This window comes from Procambarus clarkii, chromosome 86 (assembly GCF_040958095.1).
Source record: "Procambarus clarkii isolate CNS0578487 chromosome 86, FALCON_Pclarkii_2.0, whole genome shotgun sequence".
Taxonomy (NCBI): domain Eukaryota; kingdom Metazoa; phylum Arthropoda; class Malacostraca; order Decapoda; family Cambaridae; genus Procambarus; species Procambarus clarkii.
In genome coordinates, this window is record NC_091235.1 from 13,819,816 (window position 1) to 13,839,244 (window position 19,429).

Consider the following 19,429-nt stretch of genomic DNA (forward strand, 5'->3'; position numbering starts at 1 on the left):
GTGGTCACTAACGGAAGTGGTCACTAACGGAAGTGGTCACTAATAGAAGTGGTCACTAATGGAAGTGGTCGCTTATCGAGGTTCGTAAGATATTGTAGTGGTCCTATTGTGTAAGCCATTCCGTGGTTTGGTGTTGAACTTAAAAAAACTTTATATATATATATATATATATATATATATATATATATATATATATATATATATATATATATATATATATATATAAAATTTATTCAGGTTTGCTACTAGAGAAACAGTCTAGTTGTATGATTAAAATGCTATGCCACTGGGAGCTGTTCAGACGCCCTTTTGTGAAGATTGTATTAAATATAGTGCTTAATTATCACATTTATTTGGGTGACGTCTTGAGCAGCGTCCGAATTACATTACATGTATTACAGCTGCTACATTTTCTCCCCTTCAGATGGTGAATGTCGGCGGCATCTCCCGCCAGAGAGGGTGCTGGCACTGGTGGACGGCAGGAACATGGTTCCTTCTCCTGACGGCGGCTCCCACGGAAGGGGAGCAGAAATTTGCTAACCAGCCCTCGCCCCAGACCGCTGTGATCGGGTCAACTGTGGTTCTACCGTGCCGCATCATCAACAAGGTCGGGGTGCTGCAGTGGACAAGAGACGACTTCGGTTTGGGCAACGAGAGGGAACTGTACGCCTTCAAGCGGTACACCATGATTGGCTCCGACGAGGAAGGTGAGGAGACTGCTTGCTCTTGGAGATCTTGCTATCACCCTCTTATATCCCACTCTTTTCTTCCCACACTTTATGTATATATACAAGAGTTCTTACATTCTTGCACAGCCACTAGTACGCGTAGCGTTTCGGGTTCTTACTTTTTAAGCATTAGAAAATACACAAAAAAATACAAACGTGCACTCTCACATACACGTGCAGTAACCTTCATAATCACACACACACACACACACACACACACACACACACACACACACACACACATACGCACTCAGGTGGAAACTGAGTGCCCAAATGAGCCACAGAGATATTACAAAGAACTTTTTTAGTGTCAGAGTGGTTGACAAATGGAATGCATTAGGAAGTAATGTGGTGGAGGCTGACTCCATACACAGTTTCAAGTGTAGATATAATAGAGCCCAATAGGCTCAGGAACCTGTACACCTGTTGATTGACGGTTGAGAGGCGGGACCAAAGAGCCAGAGCTCAACCCCCGCAAGCACAACTAGGTGAGTACAGGAGCGCACTCACGCAGCGAAGGCCCCAAGGCCCAGACAGCCATTCGCCATATGAAAGAGACAGGATCATTGTGTAAACCCATTGCGAAGGATATGAAATCTTCACAGTAAAACAGTGAACAAGAGAGCTGCAGGAACCACAAAAGTACAGGCTGTTGTCGATAAGTATTTCCTGCATGATACTAAGAGACCAATCAGGAAAAGCCCTTAGAACATTACAATAAGTAGACTCTCAATACACACACTCATAGATTTCGAAACTGATCATGGCTGATGAGCCTTTGGGAGTTTCATAGCAAGCTAACACTGATAAAACGTGATTTTCCTTTACTGAAAAAAGCGTGACCTATGATCAAGACGTTAATACATAAACCTGAGAATTCCACTGGAGCAAATAAAGCAGACCAATGGCTGGAAAGGTGGAGCTGAAGAGCTGTGCTTAAGCCTTGCAAGAACATTTAACAGAGTAAACAGAGATCGAGAAAAAATGCCAGAAAAATAGAAGGCCAAGGGTTACGATGAAGAATGAAATAAATAGCTGCTTTCAACATGGGCCTTAGGACCCATTCTTTTCCTGGAACATGTAATTGACCAACTTGGAGGGATGATGCAAAACTAGTAAGAAAAATGCGAACAGAAGAGAACTGAAAGATACTACTGGAACACTTAGACAAGCTACGCGAGTGGCTCAGAAAATGGCTGCTACAGTTTAACGAAAGCAAGATAAAACCAATGAAGATTCGAGCTGGAAAAACGAAACTTAAAGGCAATTTACTGCGTTTTACAAGAGCAAGTTCCAAGTATCCAATAAAGTGAAGGGTCTGGCGGCAGACATCCAAACCTACCCCCTCAGAGCCCATATTTATCAGATAACACCAGCTCCACATGCAGGACGGCAAATAACCTGCCTTTAGATCCAGGATGAAGATCGCCTCCGGACTAGTTCAGCGCTGAGAGACATACGCTCTCAGGAAAAGCAGCAGGAACAATATCTCGTGACGCAGTAACAGTGCATTACCAGACGAGACCTGGTTTTATACCCATCACAATAATGTTGCGTGTACACGGGCCGAACAAGAACAAGGTGGTTCAACAGGAAGGGATGAGGATGAGGGTACACGGAATATTCAGACGTGTCAGGGATATTAGAAAAGGAAGAAGTAGTTGAGGATGAATGAATTTAAAAATAGAGAGCCTATAATAAAGACCAATTTAGTCATCGGTCAGAGTTAAGACGCGGACCCAGGAACTGAAGCTCGTGCCCAGCAAACACTAATAGGTAGTTTATGACTGACATAAAATAAACATAATCAACAAGGACAGGTTGTCTGGCACTGGAAGGTCACAGGTACGAGGGACTAAGTTAATGAACAAAATGAGCCACAAAGATACTAGAAAGAACGTCTAGTGTCAAAATGTACCGTAGAAGAGGTAGATTCCAGAAAAATTCGAATGTGGATTTATAAGACCTTTTACACCCCGTCGTTTAAAGATTGGGGAACAGCACCTAAGATCCTAAGTTCAACCACTGGAAGCGCAGCTAGGGGAATATTGTACGCACAAACATAATTCAAGTCGCAAAGAACATAATCCCGATGGTTTAAGACCACAACAAGAGGATTTACCTGCTTCTAAGACTTTTCGAGGAGATATCTAATGTATTATGCCATTCTAAACAGCGTTACACATCCCAGCTGAACAATTCACAGGCGGAATGATAGCTGTTGCAGCCTTAATGTGCACTAAAATTTTCCCACAACAGCCAATAGCAGTAATGGGCCATTGAAATTCAGAGGAGGCTAATGTAAAGAGGCGCGCACAGGTCCCAGCGCTGTATACACTCAGCTGCACATATTTCACTCTGCACAATGCTCTCAGCTACATGCACAGCATATAATGTCCAGCTTCACATGATTCGCATAGTCTTCTGAGCTTAATAAGCAACATGACGTTTAAGACAATAATTTAAGTTATTAACACATTATCTTCACAAAACTCTCAACAGCGCAGGTAACAAATTCCACACACACACACACACATAATCGGGGTCAAAGAGCTAGAGCTCGATCCTGCAGGCACAAATAGTTGAGTGCACACACATACACACACACTGAGGGATTTTAAAAAACAAATCCCTGCCTTGGAGAGCAACCTGAACACCCAGCAAAATTCCTACCTAACTCTACGTGATCAGCACTGAATCGTCCCAGTTAACACTCCTTTCAGAAGACATCAATCTTCCAGTCACCACTTTCAATAGATGTCAACGTGCTAATAGAAGACGTCAGCCTTTCAGCCAATGCTTCTTTCAGAAGACGTCAACCTTTCAGTCAGTAATTTCTTTAGACTCGTTAGCCTTTCGGTCCGGAGTCTATAATCAATCATCAAATTAACATTCTCTTCATCATATCTTCGCGAGACCTCAGCCTTAGTCTCCATTGTCTCTCTGTAATGTGGAAAGCCTGATTACGCTCCTCCCTAGCCCTCGCCTCCTAAACTGCTTCTCGTGTTGCGGAGCCGTCGAGTAACTATCCCTCTCCCTTCCCTGCAGGTGACTTCAGCCTTCGCATAAGTCCCGTCACTCTGGAGGACGACTCCTACTTCCAGTGTCAGGTGACTGGCTGGAAGGATATCCCAGGTGTGAGGTCCCAGACGGCCAAGTTGACCGTGTATGTGCCCCCTGAGCCCCCGGAGATCACCCAGGGGCCCGTCGTCACCACCACCGCAGGGGCGGGCGTCCAGCTCACCTGTATTTCCAGAGGGGGAAAACCTGCAGCCGAGGTGAGTCACTCCTCAAGGGGCCCCCCCGTACACCGTCGGGAAAATAGACCCATGGTGAGGATGGATAATTAGGGAGTGAATAGTTACTCTTAGATTTATTAAGAGACAACCTTCACATCGCTGTGTTCAGGTGAAACTGTGTGAAATGTATATAGTCTAAATCTCATCTCCCTTTTCCTTGGTTCTTTTCCTGTTTTTCTCCTTTTTGCTGACTTTCCATCCATCTCTTAGATCTTTTCCCTTTCTCCTCTCTTTACATTTTTCTCTTCTTCCTTCATCATTTCTGTTCCCTCTTATACTATGATCACCCGGACTCTTACTCTTCGTCCCCATCTCTTTCCTCTTACTAATCCTCTCCAGCCACTTTCTCTGATCCACTTTCCTCCCTCCTTCCCCCCTCTTACTGATCCTCTTCTGCGTCTCACCAGTCAGTACTTCTCTCTCACACACTGATTCCCTCTCCTCCCTCATTGATTCGTCTCCCTCCCTCCCTCATTGATACTCCCTCATTGATACACCCTCTTATTTATCCTCTTCATTATTCCCACAAGCTGATATTCTCCCACTTCCTCCGTGACTGACCGCTTCTCCTGGACTCTCCAGATCCAGTGGTTGGACGGATCCGGGCGCGTGGTGACGGAAGGTGTGGAGTACTCCACGGAGGTGATGGCGGACAAGCACAGAAGGAACGCCCGCTCCACCCTCAGCTTCCTGGCGAAACGAGAGCACCACAACGCCGCCTTCACCTGCACCGCCTCCAACCCCGCTCTTCACCAGGCCTTCAGGACCCAGGTGAGTCTTGTGTGTCGTGCTGCGACCGGGTGTTCACGGCCTTTGTCTTTCTGTCTGTCTTCCCACGAAAATATTTGTCTTTCTCTGAAGAAATTGTCAATTACCCCTTACTAAGGCTGATATATATATATATATATATATATATATATATATATATATATATATATATATATATATATATATATATATATATATATATATATATAGTATATATGTCTATAGTGTATAATGTAGTTTATAGAGTGTGCATAAAGAACTACTATCGAGTCTGTAGAACCGTCTGGTGGGGAAATTGTACGAATAACTGACTTGTCCACGGAACTAAATCAGTTGACAGAGGATCACTAATTAGAAAAGTAACACGAGGTATCAAAGAGTACTTAGAAAGGAGGGTGAGCGAGTCGGGACTAGCTTCAGGGTTAAACAATACCCCCTCACTGTCTCATTAAAGGTTAACTGACAAAGTGATGACCAAACATTGGGACGACATTTATATTTCTGGTATTGTGTTAACATAATATGTTTGGTATATCAGGTGCGTCTTGAGGTGAGTTACCCGCCGGAGGTGACCATTACACATGACCAAGATGGCTACCGGGAGGGCCAGACCGCCACCCTCACCTGCTCAGCATCCGGCAACCCCTCCGTGCTCTCCTACAGGTGAGTTCCAACAGGTTGTCTTCTCTTGACCTCTCCTACAGGTGAGTCCCACCATGAGACAGAGAGAGAGAGAGAGACAGAGAGAGAGAGAGAGGCAGAGAATCACATCTCGCAAATATTTAGTCAGAGATATTTTAGAACATAAAGTACTGCTAATAGTGCATTTTGCGCAAATAAGTAAGTTCTCCTCAGCACATTACAAATATATTCTAGGATTTCCCCTTCAAGCACGTCAAATATTTAATCTTTTTTTTTACATGAGGGAAAAAAATATTTAAATTCCCCTTACGTCAAATTCAGCCGTCCATACTGTAATATGCAATCCCGAGCTGTGTGTACATTGTCTGTTCTCCGCCTGCCAGACAGTTGCTCCGTCCCACAGTCCCTGGGTATGAACAGGTCGGCAAATCCTACCAGCAAATCTGCTAACACCGAGGCTGGAGCCGCCTGTGTGTTCCTGAAAATTTCCTCGCCTCTTCAGCCTTCGTCCCTCACCTGATTATTCGCCGTCTCCTCCATCAGTTATTCTCTCTTTTCAATACCTTGCCAACAGCTCCTTCTGTCTTCTTTCCTCCCAAACCCCCCATTTGTACTTACCCGCCCTCTTTCACTCATCCTTCCTGTCTTTCTCCCTCTCTCCCCTCCTTCTCAACAGCTAAGAAGGTCTACCTACAAGTAGACCATATCTGAGTGCACACCTAGATTTTCCGGGAGGGTCAAACGTCAGCTCTTAAGCCCGGCTTTTTTAATTATTGATAGTTTAATTAATGTTCTCTCGAGTTCGAACCCACATAATTCAATAGAAGACGCAGGGAGGGTCTGCTTCGCTCTCACTGAGCACATATAAGCATCAGCACAAAGACCCTGCAACAGTGAGTGCAGGGAAAGGGGAAATGGGTTGCTTGAGGGGGGGATGGGTAGTTTGGGAGGATGAGTAGGATAGGAAATGGGTAAATTGGAGAGTTGAAGGTGGAGGGGAGAATAGGGAAAGGGAAAGGTTACCATGCACGAATGTTCTCCTGCGTCTCCCTCTATCAGTTATGTCTGGAATTGTTTCAGAGATTGTTATGGAAATTGGTGCGTTGATTGGTGTGGGCTGCACCCTCCAGATGCTTTCAGGAAGTTGCCACTTTAGCAGTAAGCAGGGCAAGGTGTGCTCCTTCACTCGTTTCAATGCTAGATTTGTTCTAGTGTGTCCACATTAATATCCTGAATATATGCAATTTAACAGACAATTTCTTTTCATTCTAGGAGGCTGAAATATTTGAGAAATCTGTTCACTGTTGCAATATTTTTCCAAAACTCCATGAATTCATCCCGTCCAGTTCTCCATCTTACCCTTCAGCCTACCACACCAGCTTACCTGTAATCCTCTTACTCCTAAGCTTACAACTAGATCTTAAACATAAGCCTATCAGCAGTTATTGCTCCTAAGCCTACCACAAGATCTTACCCCTAAACCTATCATTAGATCTTACCCCTCTCAGCCTGCCACTGCCCTCATTTTCTCCTATCAACTTCTTGATTCTCCTCATTTCCTCATTCAGCTTCATACAATCACTCAGCCTCTTACTCTTTCTCTCCTCATCCTGTCACCCTTCGCATTCTCTCCTGTCATCCTTCTCCTCCTCACTCCTGTTACCCCCCATCTCACCATGAAAACTCTCCTCCTCCTTTCCTTAAAATGTCACCACTTTACTTTCCTCCCTCTCAGATTCACAGACCACTCATTTCCCTTTTATCAGCCTCTTGTTCCCCTTCGTTCCTTCCCCTGTCTTTCGCCCTCTTCAATCTCTCTCTCTCTCTCTCTCTCTCTCTCTCTCTCTCTCTCTCTCTCTCTCTCTCTCTCTCTCTCTCTCTCTCTCTCTCTCTCTCTCTCTCTCTCTCTCTCCAGCCTCCACCATTCCCTTCCTCCATCGCTCCCAAGTCGTCCACAACCCCGTTAGGCAATGTTTCACCCTGAGGACCTGTTTTCAGATAGATGAACACTCGCTTAAATTAAACTTCAATTTCCTTTTTGTAGGTCATAAACTAACACCTAGACTTTTATTAGACTCAAAGTGAAGTATATCCCTCCCCCACAGATGGTACCGCAATGGCCAGCTGGTTCAGGACAACAACTCCACACAGCTGGTGGTGGGAGGCGTGACGAGGGACAGTAACCTGGAGGATATCACCTGTGAGGTCTCCAACGAGGTGGGCTCCTCCAAGAAGATCACCAGGCTCTCCATACACTGTGAGTACTTGTTCCATGATTCGCTTCAGTACTTATGCAATGTTCCTCTTGAGTATTCTATCCACGCCTCTCATAAATGATCTATCTACCCACGTCTCGAGAACTCTATCCACGCCTCTCATAAATGATCTATCTACCCACGTCTCGAGAACTCTATCCACGCCTCTCTTGAGTACTCAATCTGCGACTCTTCCGAGTATTTGCTGCAAGATTTTCGTGAGTACTTGCCCAATGTACCTCTTATATTCTGCAGCAGTTTCATTCTACTGTTAATGATTTATCATGCAATCCCTCAGAGTACTCTGTTTTATTAACTACACCAAGGAACTTAGCAAGAGCTAAGCTGCCAGTTCTCAGTAAAGGGGCGTCGCACTCATTGATCAGGAATCACAACCCTTCTGAATGCTTACTTAACACCACTCTAGAGTACCTGCTTTACGCACCCTATGAGTACATACTCCACTTACCCCTTGAGTGCTATTTCCATTTCCAATAAAGTGCCTCTTGCGTATTCATTCTCAATCTCGATTTTTGTTTAAACCTTAACCATCTTGGCTGTTGGGAGAGTATATTAAAGGGTGAGCTAATCTGTCCACCTGTCTTTGCTTCCACACTTCCTTTTAATCCGTCCAACTTACACACTTCCGTCTAATCCCTCCACCTGTCTCTGCTTACTCACTTCCGTCTAATCCCTCCACCTGTTTTTCCTTAAGCTCTTCCCTCTAATACCTCCATCTGTCTTTGTTTACACACTTCCGTCTAATCTGTTCACCTGTCTCAACTCACAAACTTCCGTCTAGTTCGCCCCTCCTGAAGTTCATACAGATAGGTCGTGTCTTATTGATTCTCGTACATTTTGTGACATTTTATTATGCAGTTATATCTATTTGTGTATAATCCCAAGTTATTCATACAATGTGGATCGTATTTAGAGTTTATACTATTCATAGACTCCCACACTGATGGAGTAATTATCCACGAGATCGAGTCATCAGCCTGAGTCAGTTTTCATCTTAAATCCCTCCCTTTGAGTCCTGGCTCATCTCCATATGAAGCTCTCACAGCTTAAGGTTGATAATAACAATAATGATATATAATAAAGTAATAATAGAGTAATGATAATAATAATGGGAACACCCTCTCACCTGAGGGAAGAACCGTATATTTGTCTTTTTGTTTTATTAAACGACCCGAGTTCATCTCACCAGGCCAAAACCCAATTATTAATTTTTCGTGCGTGCGTGTGTGTGTGTGTGTGTGTGTGTGTGTGTGTGTGTGTGTGTGTGTGTGTGTGTGTGTGTGTGTGTGTGTGTGTACTCACCTAGTTGTGTTTGCGGGGGTTGAGCTCTGGCTCTTTGGTCCCGCCTCTCAACCGTCAATCAACAGGTGTACAGATTCATGAGCCTATCGGGCTCTGTCATATCTACACTTGAAACTGTGTATGGAGTCAGCCTCCACCACATCACTTCCTAATGCATTCCATTTGTCAACCACTCTGACACTAAAAAAGTTCTTTCTAATATCTCTGTGGCTCATTTGGGCACTCAGTTTCCACCTGTGTCCCCTTGTGCGTGTTCCCCTTGTGTTAAATAGACTGTCTTTATCTACCCTATCAATCCCCTTCAGAATCTTGAATGTGGTGATCATGTCCCCCCTAACTCTTCTGTCTTCCAGCGAAGTGAGGTTTAATTCCCGTAGTCTCTCCTCGTAGCTCATACCTCTCAACTCGGGTACTAGTCTGGTGGCAAACCTTTGAACCTTTTCCAGTTTAGTCTTATCCTTGACTAGATATGGACTCCTTGCTGGGGCTGCATACTCCAGGATTGGCCTGACATATGTGGTATACAAAGTTCTGAATGATTCTTTACACAAGTTTCTGAATGCCGTTCGTATGTTGGCCAGCCTGGCATATGCCGCTGATGTTATCCGCTTGATATGTGCTGCAGGAGACAGGTCTGGCGTGATATCAACCCCCAAGTCTTTTTCCTTCTCTGACTCCTGAAGAATTTCCTCTCCCAGATGATACCTTGTATCTGGCCTCCTGCTCCCTACACCTATCTTCATTACATTACATTTGGTTGGGTTAAACTCTAACAACCATTTGTTCGACCATTCCTTCAGCTTGTCTAGGTCTTCTTGAAGCCTCAAACAGTCCTCTTCTGTTTTAATCCTTCTCATAATTTTAGCATCGTCCGCAAACATTGAGAGAAATGAATCGATACCCTCCGGGAGATCATTTACATATATCAGAAACAAGATAGGACCGAGTACAGAGCCCTGTGGGACTCCACTGGTGACTTCACGCCAATCGGAGGTCTCACCCCTCACCGTAACTCTCTGCTTCCTATTGCTTAGATACTCCCTTATCCACTGGAGCACCTTACCAGCTACACCTGCCTGTCTCTCCAGCTTATGTACCAGCCTCTTATGCGGTACTGTGTCAAAGGCTTTCCGACAATCCAAGAAAATGCAGTCCGCCCAGCCCTCTCTTTCTTGCTTAATCTGTGTCACCTGATCGTAGAATTCTATCAAGCCTGTAAGGCAAGATTTACCCTCCCTGAATCCATGTTGGCGATTTGTCACGAAGTCCCTTCTCTCCAGATGTGTTACCAGGTTTTTTCTCACGATCTTCTCCATCACCATGCATGGTATACAAGTCAAGGACACTGGCCTGTAGTTCAGTGCCTCTTGTCTGTCGCCCTTTTTGTATATTGGGACCACATTCGCCGTCTTCCATATTTCTGGTAGGTCTCCCGTCTCTAGTGACTTACTATACACTATGGAGAGTGGCAGGCAAAGTGCCTCTGCACACTCTTTCAGTGTGTGTGTGTGTGTGTGTGTGTGTGTGTGTGTGTGTGTGTGTGTGTGTGTTCACCTATTTGTGCTTGCTGGGGTTGAGCTTTGGCTCATTGGTCCCGCCTCTCAACTGTCAATCAACTGGTGTACAGATTCTTGAGCTTCCTGGGTTCTATCATATGTACATTAGAAACTGTGTATGGAGTCAGCCTCCACCACATCACTGCCTAATGCATTCCATCTGTTAACAACTCTGACACTGAAAAAGTTCTTTCTAGAGTCCCTGTGGCTCATTTGGGTACTCAGTTTCAACCTGTGTCTCCTTGTTCGCGTACCACCAGTGTTAAACAGTTTATCTTTATCTGCCCTGTCAATTCCCTTGAGGATTTTGTAGGTAGTGATCATGTCTGTCCTTACTCATGTAACCCCGTTAGGTTACGTGCGTGTGTGTATTTGCGGGAGTGGAGGTTGACACAGCTCATGGGAATCATCTCCGAAAACAAAAATCTAAATTCTACTTTGTGTGATGAGCTGTTGATGTCTGTGTGAGCTGACACCACAGCAGACACTGTTGATGTCTGCGTGAGCTGACAACACAGCAGGCACTGTTGATGTCTGCGTGAGCTGACACCACAGCAGGCACTGTTGATGTCTGCGTGAGCTGACAACACAGCAGGCACTGTTGATGTCTGCGTGAGCTGACAACACAGCAGGCACTGTTGATGTCTGCGTGAGCTGACAACACAGCAGGCACTGTTGATGTCTGTGTGAGCTGACACCACAGCAGACACTGTTGATGTCTGCGTGAGCTGACAACACAGCAGACACTGTTGATGTCTGTGTGAGCTGACAACACAGCAGGCACTGTTGATGTCTGCGTGAGCTGACAACACAGCAGGCACTGTTGATGTCTGCGTGAGCTGACACCACAGCAGGCACTGTTGATGTCTGCGTGAGCTGACAACACAGCAGGCACTGTTGATGTCTGCGTGAGCTGACAACACAGCAGACACTGTTGATGTCTGCGTGAGCTGACACGGTTGAAGGCTAGTTAGTAGTGGAGTAAGAGTATACGAAGGCACACATTAGCGAGAAACAGGAGGAAAAGAACAGGAACACTAAGGAGACCCGAGTGAAAGTTGGAATTAGTAGTTGTGTGTGGAAAGTGTGTAGGGTATGGAAGGTGTGTGGGGCATGGGAGGTGTGTGAGCGTGTGGGAGAGATAGTCAGTGGAGGGAGAGGATGAAGATATCCAGGAAAATACTAATAAACGGTTCCCTAATCATGATGAATGAAGTTCAAAGTGAACAAAGCTAAGGGGGAATATCGGATCAAGTCAGGAACGTTAAGAGAGAGCTCAGAGACTGACGCCCCATAACGTGAGGGACGTGTCTGAGAGCAGCTCACACGAGCCCACAAATAAAAAAAGACCGAAGCTGCACAAAGACCGTGGCGTAGATAATGCAGGGATGTGATAGGAGTCAGCGTATCCCCGGCAAGTTGTCCCACAAAGACCTCAGCACTTACCGTAATGAAGGGGTCTAGGCAAAGGTTAACGAGAGCAACACTGGCGAGCCAGTGTGTAACGCGCCTCCCTCGTTCACACTCATCGGGGTCCTCGAACTCGACAGATCGTGGCAAGGTGTGTTTTGACCCACCCAAGATGGTAATTAATATGTATGGCGCAAAGCAGTAATAATTAGGGCACTAATAAGAAGAAAAACGATAAGAGTAATAAATAATAATGCATATATATATATATATATATATATATATATATATATATATATATATATATATATATATATATATGACGTTCACATGAAAAGTTTACGAAGAGTCGAATCAGAGCATTTTTATTCACTTTATATTTAAGATAACTTATATTTTACTTAAGACATTCAATACGTGCGTTTGCATATTTAATTTTATTTTTGTTTTTAGTGAAATATGAGGTTATTTATCCTTCCTGTAACAATAATGCCGTGATTTGAAGCTTCATAAAATTTTCACGTGAGCAGCCTGCATATAGGGGTGTATATTTTATTTTTTATGAACATACCTGAGTACATACCTATGCAACTACCCTAGATTATATGAACGTGGAAATCCACGTGAAACTCTTTGAAGCAGGACGGGGAGGAAATCAGAGTCACGAGTAACTCCAGATTCCGATATTCCAGATATTATACAACCTGGGATCTCCGGGATCCACTAGGAGTCCGGAGGCCCTGAGCTGGTAGCATACTTATTCTTTACAAATAACCGACATGCAGTCTGCTGTAGGTTGTGGAGTTCTCCACCAAACGGTCTCTTCAAATATACAAGAAAATCAAAATAACGTGATATATCTCTGAGTAAATGTCCGCCTTTCTCCAAAGATTGTCTCATAGATATATCACGTGATTGTGCATCTAGCTATGTGATACTAAAATACTCATCTCGCAGCATCGCTAGACATGCAGGGGGTAATCTTTGGATGTATTAGGAGGATTTACACAGTAGTGGATGGCGTAATTACAAAACTCTGGGTACCTCATACCTGCAGGTCTGAGGGGTAAAATGACTGGACATTCAACAGTGTAGTGTGCGAGATCATGACCCGGTTTCTGCCTGGAGAAACCTGGAGTTTGCACCTGAAGTGTTCAGGATTAGGAGATTCGTCACTTGCAACCACATGCCACAGGTAACGGTAGCCCAGCATGATCCACCGCCCTTACTATGTCGTACTGTTTGGTGGATTAAGCCACATTAATACTCACAAAAGTCTAGAACTTTGTTATTCTCATATTCAAAGCTTGACCTGTTCCCTTCTCGCCACCCGTTAACCAACCCTAAGGATTAAAAGTTAAGCAAGACAGCCGAGTGAAGAATAAGGGACATCGCCCCCGGAGGTCTAACACTCAACTGCAGCCAGGGAGAAGAAATGGCTGTCTCGCGCCGTGTAAATAAGGTGGAAAACATATATACAGTTAAAAGTGAAGAGAAGAATAAAAAGAAAAGATGAAGAAAACAGTAAGCGAAGCTGAAAACAAAGAAGGATAAAACAGAAGAAATTTTAAAGAGAGAGAAGAGAGTAGGAAGAAAATTAAGGAAATGGGAATGTTAAATAACGAAGCAGATAGAAGAGAATGTGGAGACCGAAATCGTAAATCTTCAGCCGGACATTCCAGATGTGAAAAGGAAAATCTCAATAAAATAGCACAAGTTTACAGCAAGACGACATTAATTGAAATAAATGTCTTTAGAGACATTAATTCCTTCGGCTAATGTGCAGCTTCTTAAATAATTAATTCTAAAACTCAGCATTATAAATCACTGACAGGTGATTAACCATGAACAAAAATCTCCAACAAATAGTGAACTTTTGAAAACAAAATCACTAAATCATGGATAGTCACAGCGTTAGCTTTTGATAGGAAAAGAAAAGTGAGTTTAAAGACACATTAAACGTACAACAGATATTTAGCTTAAGAAGAAAAATAGGAGAAAGCTGGACTCCAATGTCAGGAGTTTGGGGTCTCAGGGCCCCACACTCCTGACGGAGACCAACAGAAGGCCACAACAGTTTGCCTTGCCACTCTACAATTAATCCTTCAAGGCGCCTGTGTTGCCTCCGCCTGACTTTATGGCTCAAGTTGGTCTCACAAGAGTGACTGGAGGTAGTGGCAGGAGCGGTGGGTGTCGCTGGTATTGGTGGCAGCAGTGGGAAGGTGTTGGTGGTGATAGTGGTAGATTGTGGTGGTGGTGGTGGCAGAAGTGGTAATGGTGGTAGGAATTGTGTGTGGTTATGATGGTGGCAGGAGTGATAAGCCGCAGAAGAGAGGGCCACAGATGTCACCACAGCCCATCAGAGCCGCAGGAGAGAGGCTACAGACGTCACCACAACCCATCAGAGCCGCGGGAGAGAGGCTACAGACGTCGCCACAGCCCATCAGAGCCGCAGGAGAGAGGCTACAGACGTCACCACAGCCCATCAGAGCCGCAGGAGAGAGGCTAAAGACGTCACCACAACCCATCAGAGCCGCGGGAGAGAGGCCTCTCCTGTAAATAGTGTGAGAGAGACAAAGAAGGCGGAGGGGCTGGGGTGGAATGGTTCAGGAATACCACCCATCAATTACGGACATAAATATGGCGCGAGTTTCCCCTTATAGCTCGCGGCCCTGTAGCCACCGGCGGCCACTCGCAACTCTCCGGAATTAACTGATAAATCGCCACCAAGAAGGTAGGAGTGTGTAGACCTGGTGCAGGTACTCGTTGGCTCCTGTCCTCACCCACCCCCCTATACTGACGTTGGCTCCTGTCCTCACCCACCCCCCTATACTGACTGCTGCCTGTCACCCCCCTCTCTTCCCCTCCACCCCTGTCTCTCCCCTCCACCTTTTACTCCATTCCCCTCTCTCCTAGTCCACCCTCTTCTCTCCTACTGCCCCCTCTCTCTCTCTCCTACTGCCCCCCCTCTCTCTCTCTCTCTCTCTCTCTCTCTCTCTCTCTCTCTCTCTCTCTCTCTCTCTCTCTCTCTCTCTCTCTCTCTCTCTCTCTCTCTCCTACTCTACCGTCTCTCTCCCACTCCATCCCCCCCCCCGTCTCAAGTAATTTCTACTCATTACCCAATTAAACATCGTTTACGGCCAGCAACCGTATATCACAAGCAAGAGTTCGGACCGCGAGGTTAGGAGTCCGGTCAGAGAAGTGGATCGATAGGTGACCTTAAGCCCTGCCTCTGCAATTATGGGTAGTGCCGCAATTAGCGATGTGCCTCGTCCCTTGGGGTTCCACTGGCATTAATCAGCCCTGCTCACTAATGGATGATCTCCTCCAAGTACCTGTTAAAACTCCACACGCACACAAAAAGATCTCTGAAAGTCTGGATCCGCAAAAGAAAGAAAAAAGGCTTTATGGAGGCCGAGTTTGCCAACCAAAGTGAAGAAAAGTGGCAACACCAGGTGGGGGGGGGGTGGACAGTTATATGGCAACACATAATGGGGTGGACAGTTGTATGGCAACACGTAATAAGGTAGGATGAATAGGTGTCTAGCAACACGTAATGGGGTAGGAAATATAGTTTTATGGCAACACGGAACGGGGTAGGACATATAGCTGTATGGGCTGTATGGCAACGCGTAATAGGGTAGGAAATATAGCTGAATGGCAACACGGAACGGGGTAGGACATATAGCTGTATGGCAACACGTAATGGGGTAGGAAATATAGCTGTATGGCAACACGGAACGGGGTAGAAAATATAGCTGAATGGCAACACGGAACGGGGTAGGAAATATAGCTGCATGGCAACACGTAATGGAGTTGAAAGTTGAACACCTACGGCAACACAAATTTCGCTGCTAAGAAGTGGAAGATTCAGCTGTCGATGTTGCGACAGTGTTTCAGAAAGAAGTTGGTGTAGCCACAGATATTTTGCACGTGAAGATATATCGGTGTTTCAACACGGTTTTGGGGAGACAATTAGGAAGTGTTACAAGTAAGTTTGGGAGATTGGAACCCATGCTGAAAATTCTATTTTAGATAATCATGTGTGCGTGCTTGCATGTTTTCTGTGTTTGCGTACTGAGCTAGTTGAACTTGAGGGACTTGAGTTTCAGCTATTGGATTCTATCTCTCAAACTTCATTTGACAAGTGTACTGGTTGCCGAGAGTTTCGGGCCCTGCCATATCAACACTTTAAGCTATGTTTGAGGTCTAGTTGCCTCAGGTTATTTGTTATTGTATTTCAATTTGTTCATTTATTGTGACACTGAAAACACTTTTACGAACATTTATGTGCTTCAGGTAGGTACTTAATGTCCACCTGTGTTGCATCCACTTGTGTCATATCCATCTGTGTCACATCCACCTGTGTCGCATCCATCTGTGTCGCATCCATCTGTGTCATATCAACCTGTGTCGCATCCATCTGTGTCGCACTGTTTGTATAACACCATCCCAAATATTTTGGCCTTGTCTGCTTTGTGTGTTCCTATGAGCGCTGTATATAGTGACTAAGAATTCCGGTTTATTGTCTTTTAGTAGCCTGCGGTTTAATTTGGTTAGTCATTCCTTGTAACTCATATCTCTCAGCTCTGAGACTAGTCTAGTAACATACCTCTGGGATTTCTCAAGCTTTGTTTTGTGTTTAACGAGAAAAAACTCAACGCTTGTGCTACAAATTTTAGAATTGGTTTGACATATTGTTGTACTGTACGCCATGTCCCTAAATGATTCCTTATTCAGATATTTAAATACAGTTGAAGATAGCACAGGAAATGGAGCGGATGATATCCATACAAATCTGGTATGTGATAAACACCTGGATTACCTTCTCTGTCATTAGGTACTTTGTGTCCGGGTTCCTATTTTCTAGTTGCATCATCAACAAACATTGAGAAGTATGTGTTTGACCTTCTTGATCTTTTACATAGATCAGTAACATCTTTTGATCTTTTACATAGATCAGTAACATTCTGAAATGTTTTCTTATTACATGACTCTCAGTCTTCTGTTGCTTAGATACTCCCTAATTCATTGGAACAATTTCCTTGTAATTTCTGAATTTTCTCCAACTTGTGCACTTGTCTGATGTTTGGGACTGTGTTGAAGACTTTCGGACAGTCCAAAGCAATGGAGTCCGCCCACCCCTCTCTGTCTTGTGTGATCTCTGTCTCCAGATGTTCTACAAACTTCTTTTTTGCAGTTGTCTCCATCATCTAGTACTGTATGAAAGTTAGGGCTTCTGGTTTTCTGTTTTGAACCTGAGTACTTACTGCCTTTTTTTTTGTACTTGGGGAACCACATTTGCTCTCTTCCAACTTTCTGGTACTTTCCTGTTTCCAGTGATTTCTTATGTATTAATGTAAGGGAAGAGGAGGAATGAAAGGAGAAGAAGAACAAGGAGAAAAAGGGAAAGGAGAAGAAGAACTAGGAGAAAGAGGGAAAGAAGTAGAAAGAGGTAGCTAAAGAGGAGAAAAGGTAGATAAATAAATTCAAATAAAGGAGGAGGGGGTGAGAACGACAATGAGAGAGCAAGACCAAAAGAGAAAAATAATGTAGAGGGAGTTGGACTTTTTACGGTCAGTTTCCTGGGGAAAGTAGGACAAACTCAGGATGGGGAATAAAATCATCAGAAACGACACGTTCATAAATGGGGGAAAAAATTCAGGCATTTTAGATAATTTGATGACGGAGGAAACTTGCGGGAAAGGAAAATTATGGCAAGAAGTCAGTGAAAAGGAAAATTTTGGTAGGAAAGAGAGAACTTGGTGAGGACTTCGCCTCTCACCTAAGGAGAAGTTGAGAGCAAGAGATTATGCTAAAACCTGCATTCTCTCTTTTCCAGGTCCGTGAGTATGTCTGCGTGTGTGTGTGTGTGTGTGTGTGTGTGTGTGTGTGTGTGTGTGTGTGTGTGTGTATGTATGTGTGTGTGTGTGTGTGTGTGTGTGTGTGTACTCACCTATATGTACTCACCTATATGTGCTTGCAGGATCGAGCATTGACTCTTGGATCCCGCCTTTCGAGCATCGGTTGTTTACAGCAATGACTCCTGTCCCATTTCCCTATCATACCTGGTTTTAAAATTATGAATAGTATTTGCTTCCACAACCTGTTCCTGAAGTGCATTCCATTTCCCCACTACTCTCACGCTAAAAGAAAACTTCCTAACATCTCTGTGACTCATCTGAGTTTCAAGCTTCCATCCATGTCCTCTCGTTCTGTTACTATTCCGTGTGAACATTTTGTCTATGTCCACTCTGTCAATTCCTCTGAGTATCTTATACGTTCCTATCATGTCCCCCCTCTCCCTTCTGTGTGTGTGTGTGTGTGTGTGTGTGTGTGTGTGTGTGTGTGTGTGTGTGCACACCTGTATATACTCACCTATTTCTGCTTAAAGAATCGGTATGCTAGTCTTTGGCACCCGCCTGTTATCTCTCTCATGATTATCAGACATGTTTCAGACACTCGTGTCCAATGGTAATGATCTCCTTAACACACTTGTGCCTATTATGTATATTGGTGATTTTTGCAAATAATTAACAAATTAAAATATATTTGATATATAGAATCATATGTTTTGTAACACATCAGATATTTAGTTCTCAGATATTAAGAGAGAGAGAGAGAGAGAGAGAGAGAGAGAGAGAGAGAGAGAGAGAGAGAGAGAGAGAGAGAGAGAGGGAGAGAGAGAGAGAGAGAGAGAGAGAGAGAGAGAGAGAGAGAGAGAGAGAGAGAGAGAGAGAGAGAGAGAGATTGAGAGAATTCATTGAAGAGTTAAGGTAGTAATAGTGAAGAGGGTGAGAAAAGAGGATTAAAAAGAGGAAGGATTGAGTAGAGTGGAATTGAAGAAGGGTTTAAAAGGTGGGTTGATGTGTTGACATGTGTGCTCTGCATACTTGCCTCTTCTACTTCCCTAATCCCCCCTTCCCTCCCCTTCCTCTTCACCATTCCCTCTTCCCACTCCCATTCCCCATTCCTTTCCCCTCAGTCACCCCTCCCATCCCTTCTTCAATCCCCATTCCGTCCCCCTCCCCCCCCCTCCCTCTATCTCTAATGCACAGCCCTTCTTATCATGTTCTCTATATGTTGTGGGTTATTCTCCCCCCCCCCCCCTTCCCCACACACTTTTGTTTTTGAGGATGTGTTGAGACATTTGTTGACTTTTCACATCTCACATTCTGCTTCAAAATATTTTTGTGAAACAGAATGTGAAGCAAATTTTCTGTTTCACAATAATTTTGTTCTAACATCATTCATTCACCCTCATTAATGGATGTAATTTTGACCAAAACTTTCTATAAATCTTTTTTAGATTTTGCTGGACTTTTGTTCACTTTTCGTTCTAAATCTCTGCGTGGCTTCTCACACTCACGGCGTTCGCGTGAGTGTGTGAATAAGTGCACTCTTATGGTAGCAGCCACGCACTCAGGCGCACACGCTCTCTCTCTCTC

At 44.4% G+C, this 19,429-nt stretch overlaps 1 protein-coding gene across 1 annotated transcript in view; it reads left to right on the forward strand.

Moving 5' to 3' along the window:
• Positions 1-424: 424 nt before the first annotated feature.
• The window catches only part of LOC123768628 (irregular chiasm C-roughest protein), a gene marked incomplete at its 5' end in the record, with an annotated part of 50,825 nt that continues 31,820 nt past the window's right edge, over positions 425-19,429 (forward strand). Inside the window, 5 exon segments of the mRNA XM_069317119.1 lie at positions 425-707; positions 3,777-4,006; positions 4,610-4,798; positions 5,334-5,458; positions 7,543-7,694. Of these exon segments, the coding sequence (XP_069173220.1) occupies positions 425-707; positions 3,777-4,006; positions 4,610-4,798; positions 5,334-5,458; positions 7,543-7,694 (979 nt within the window).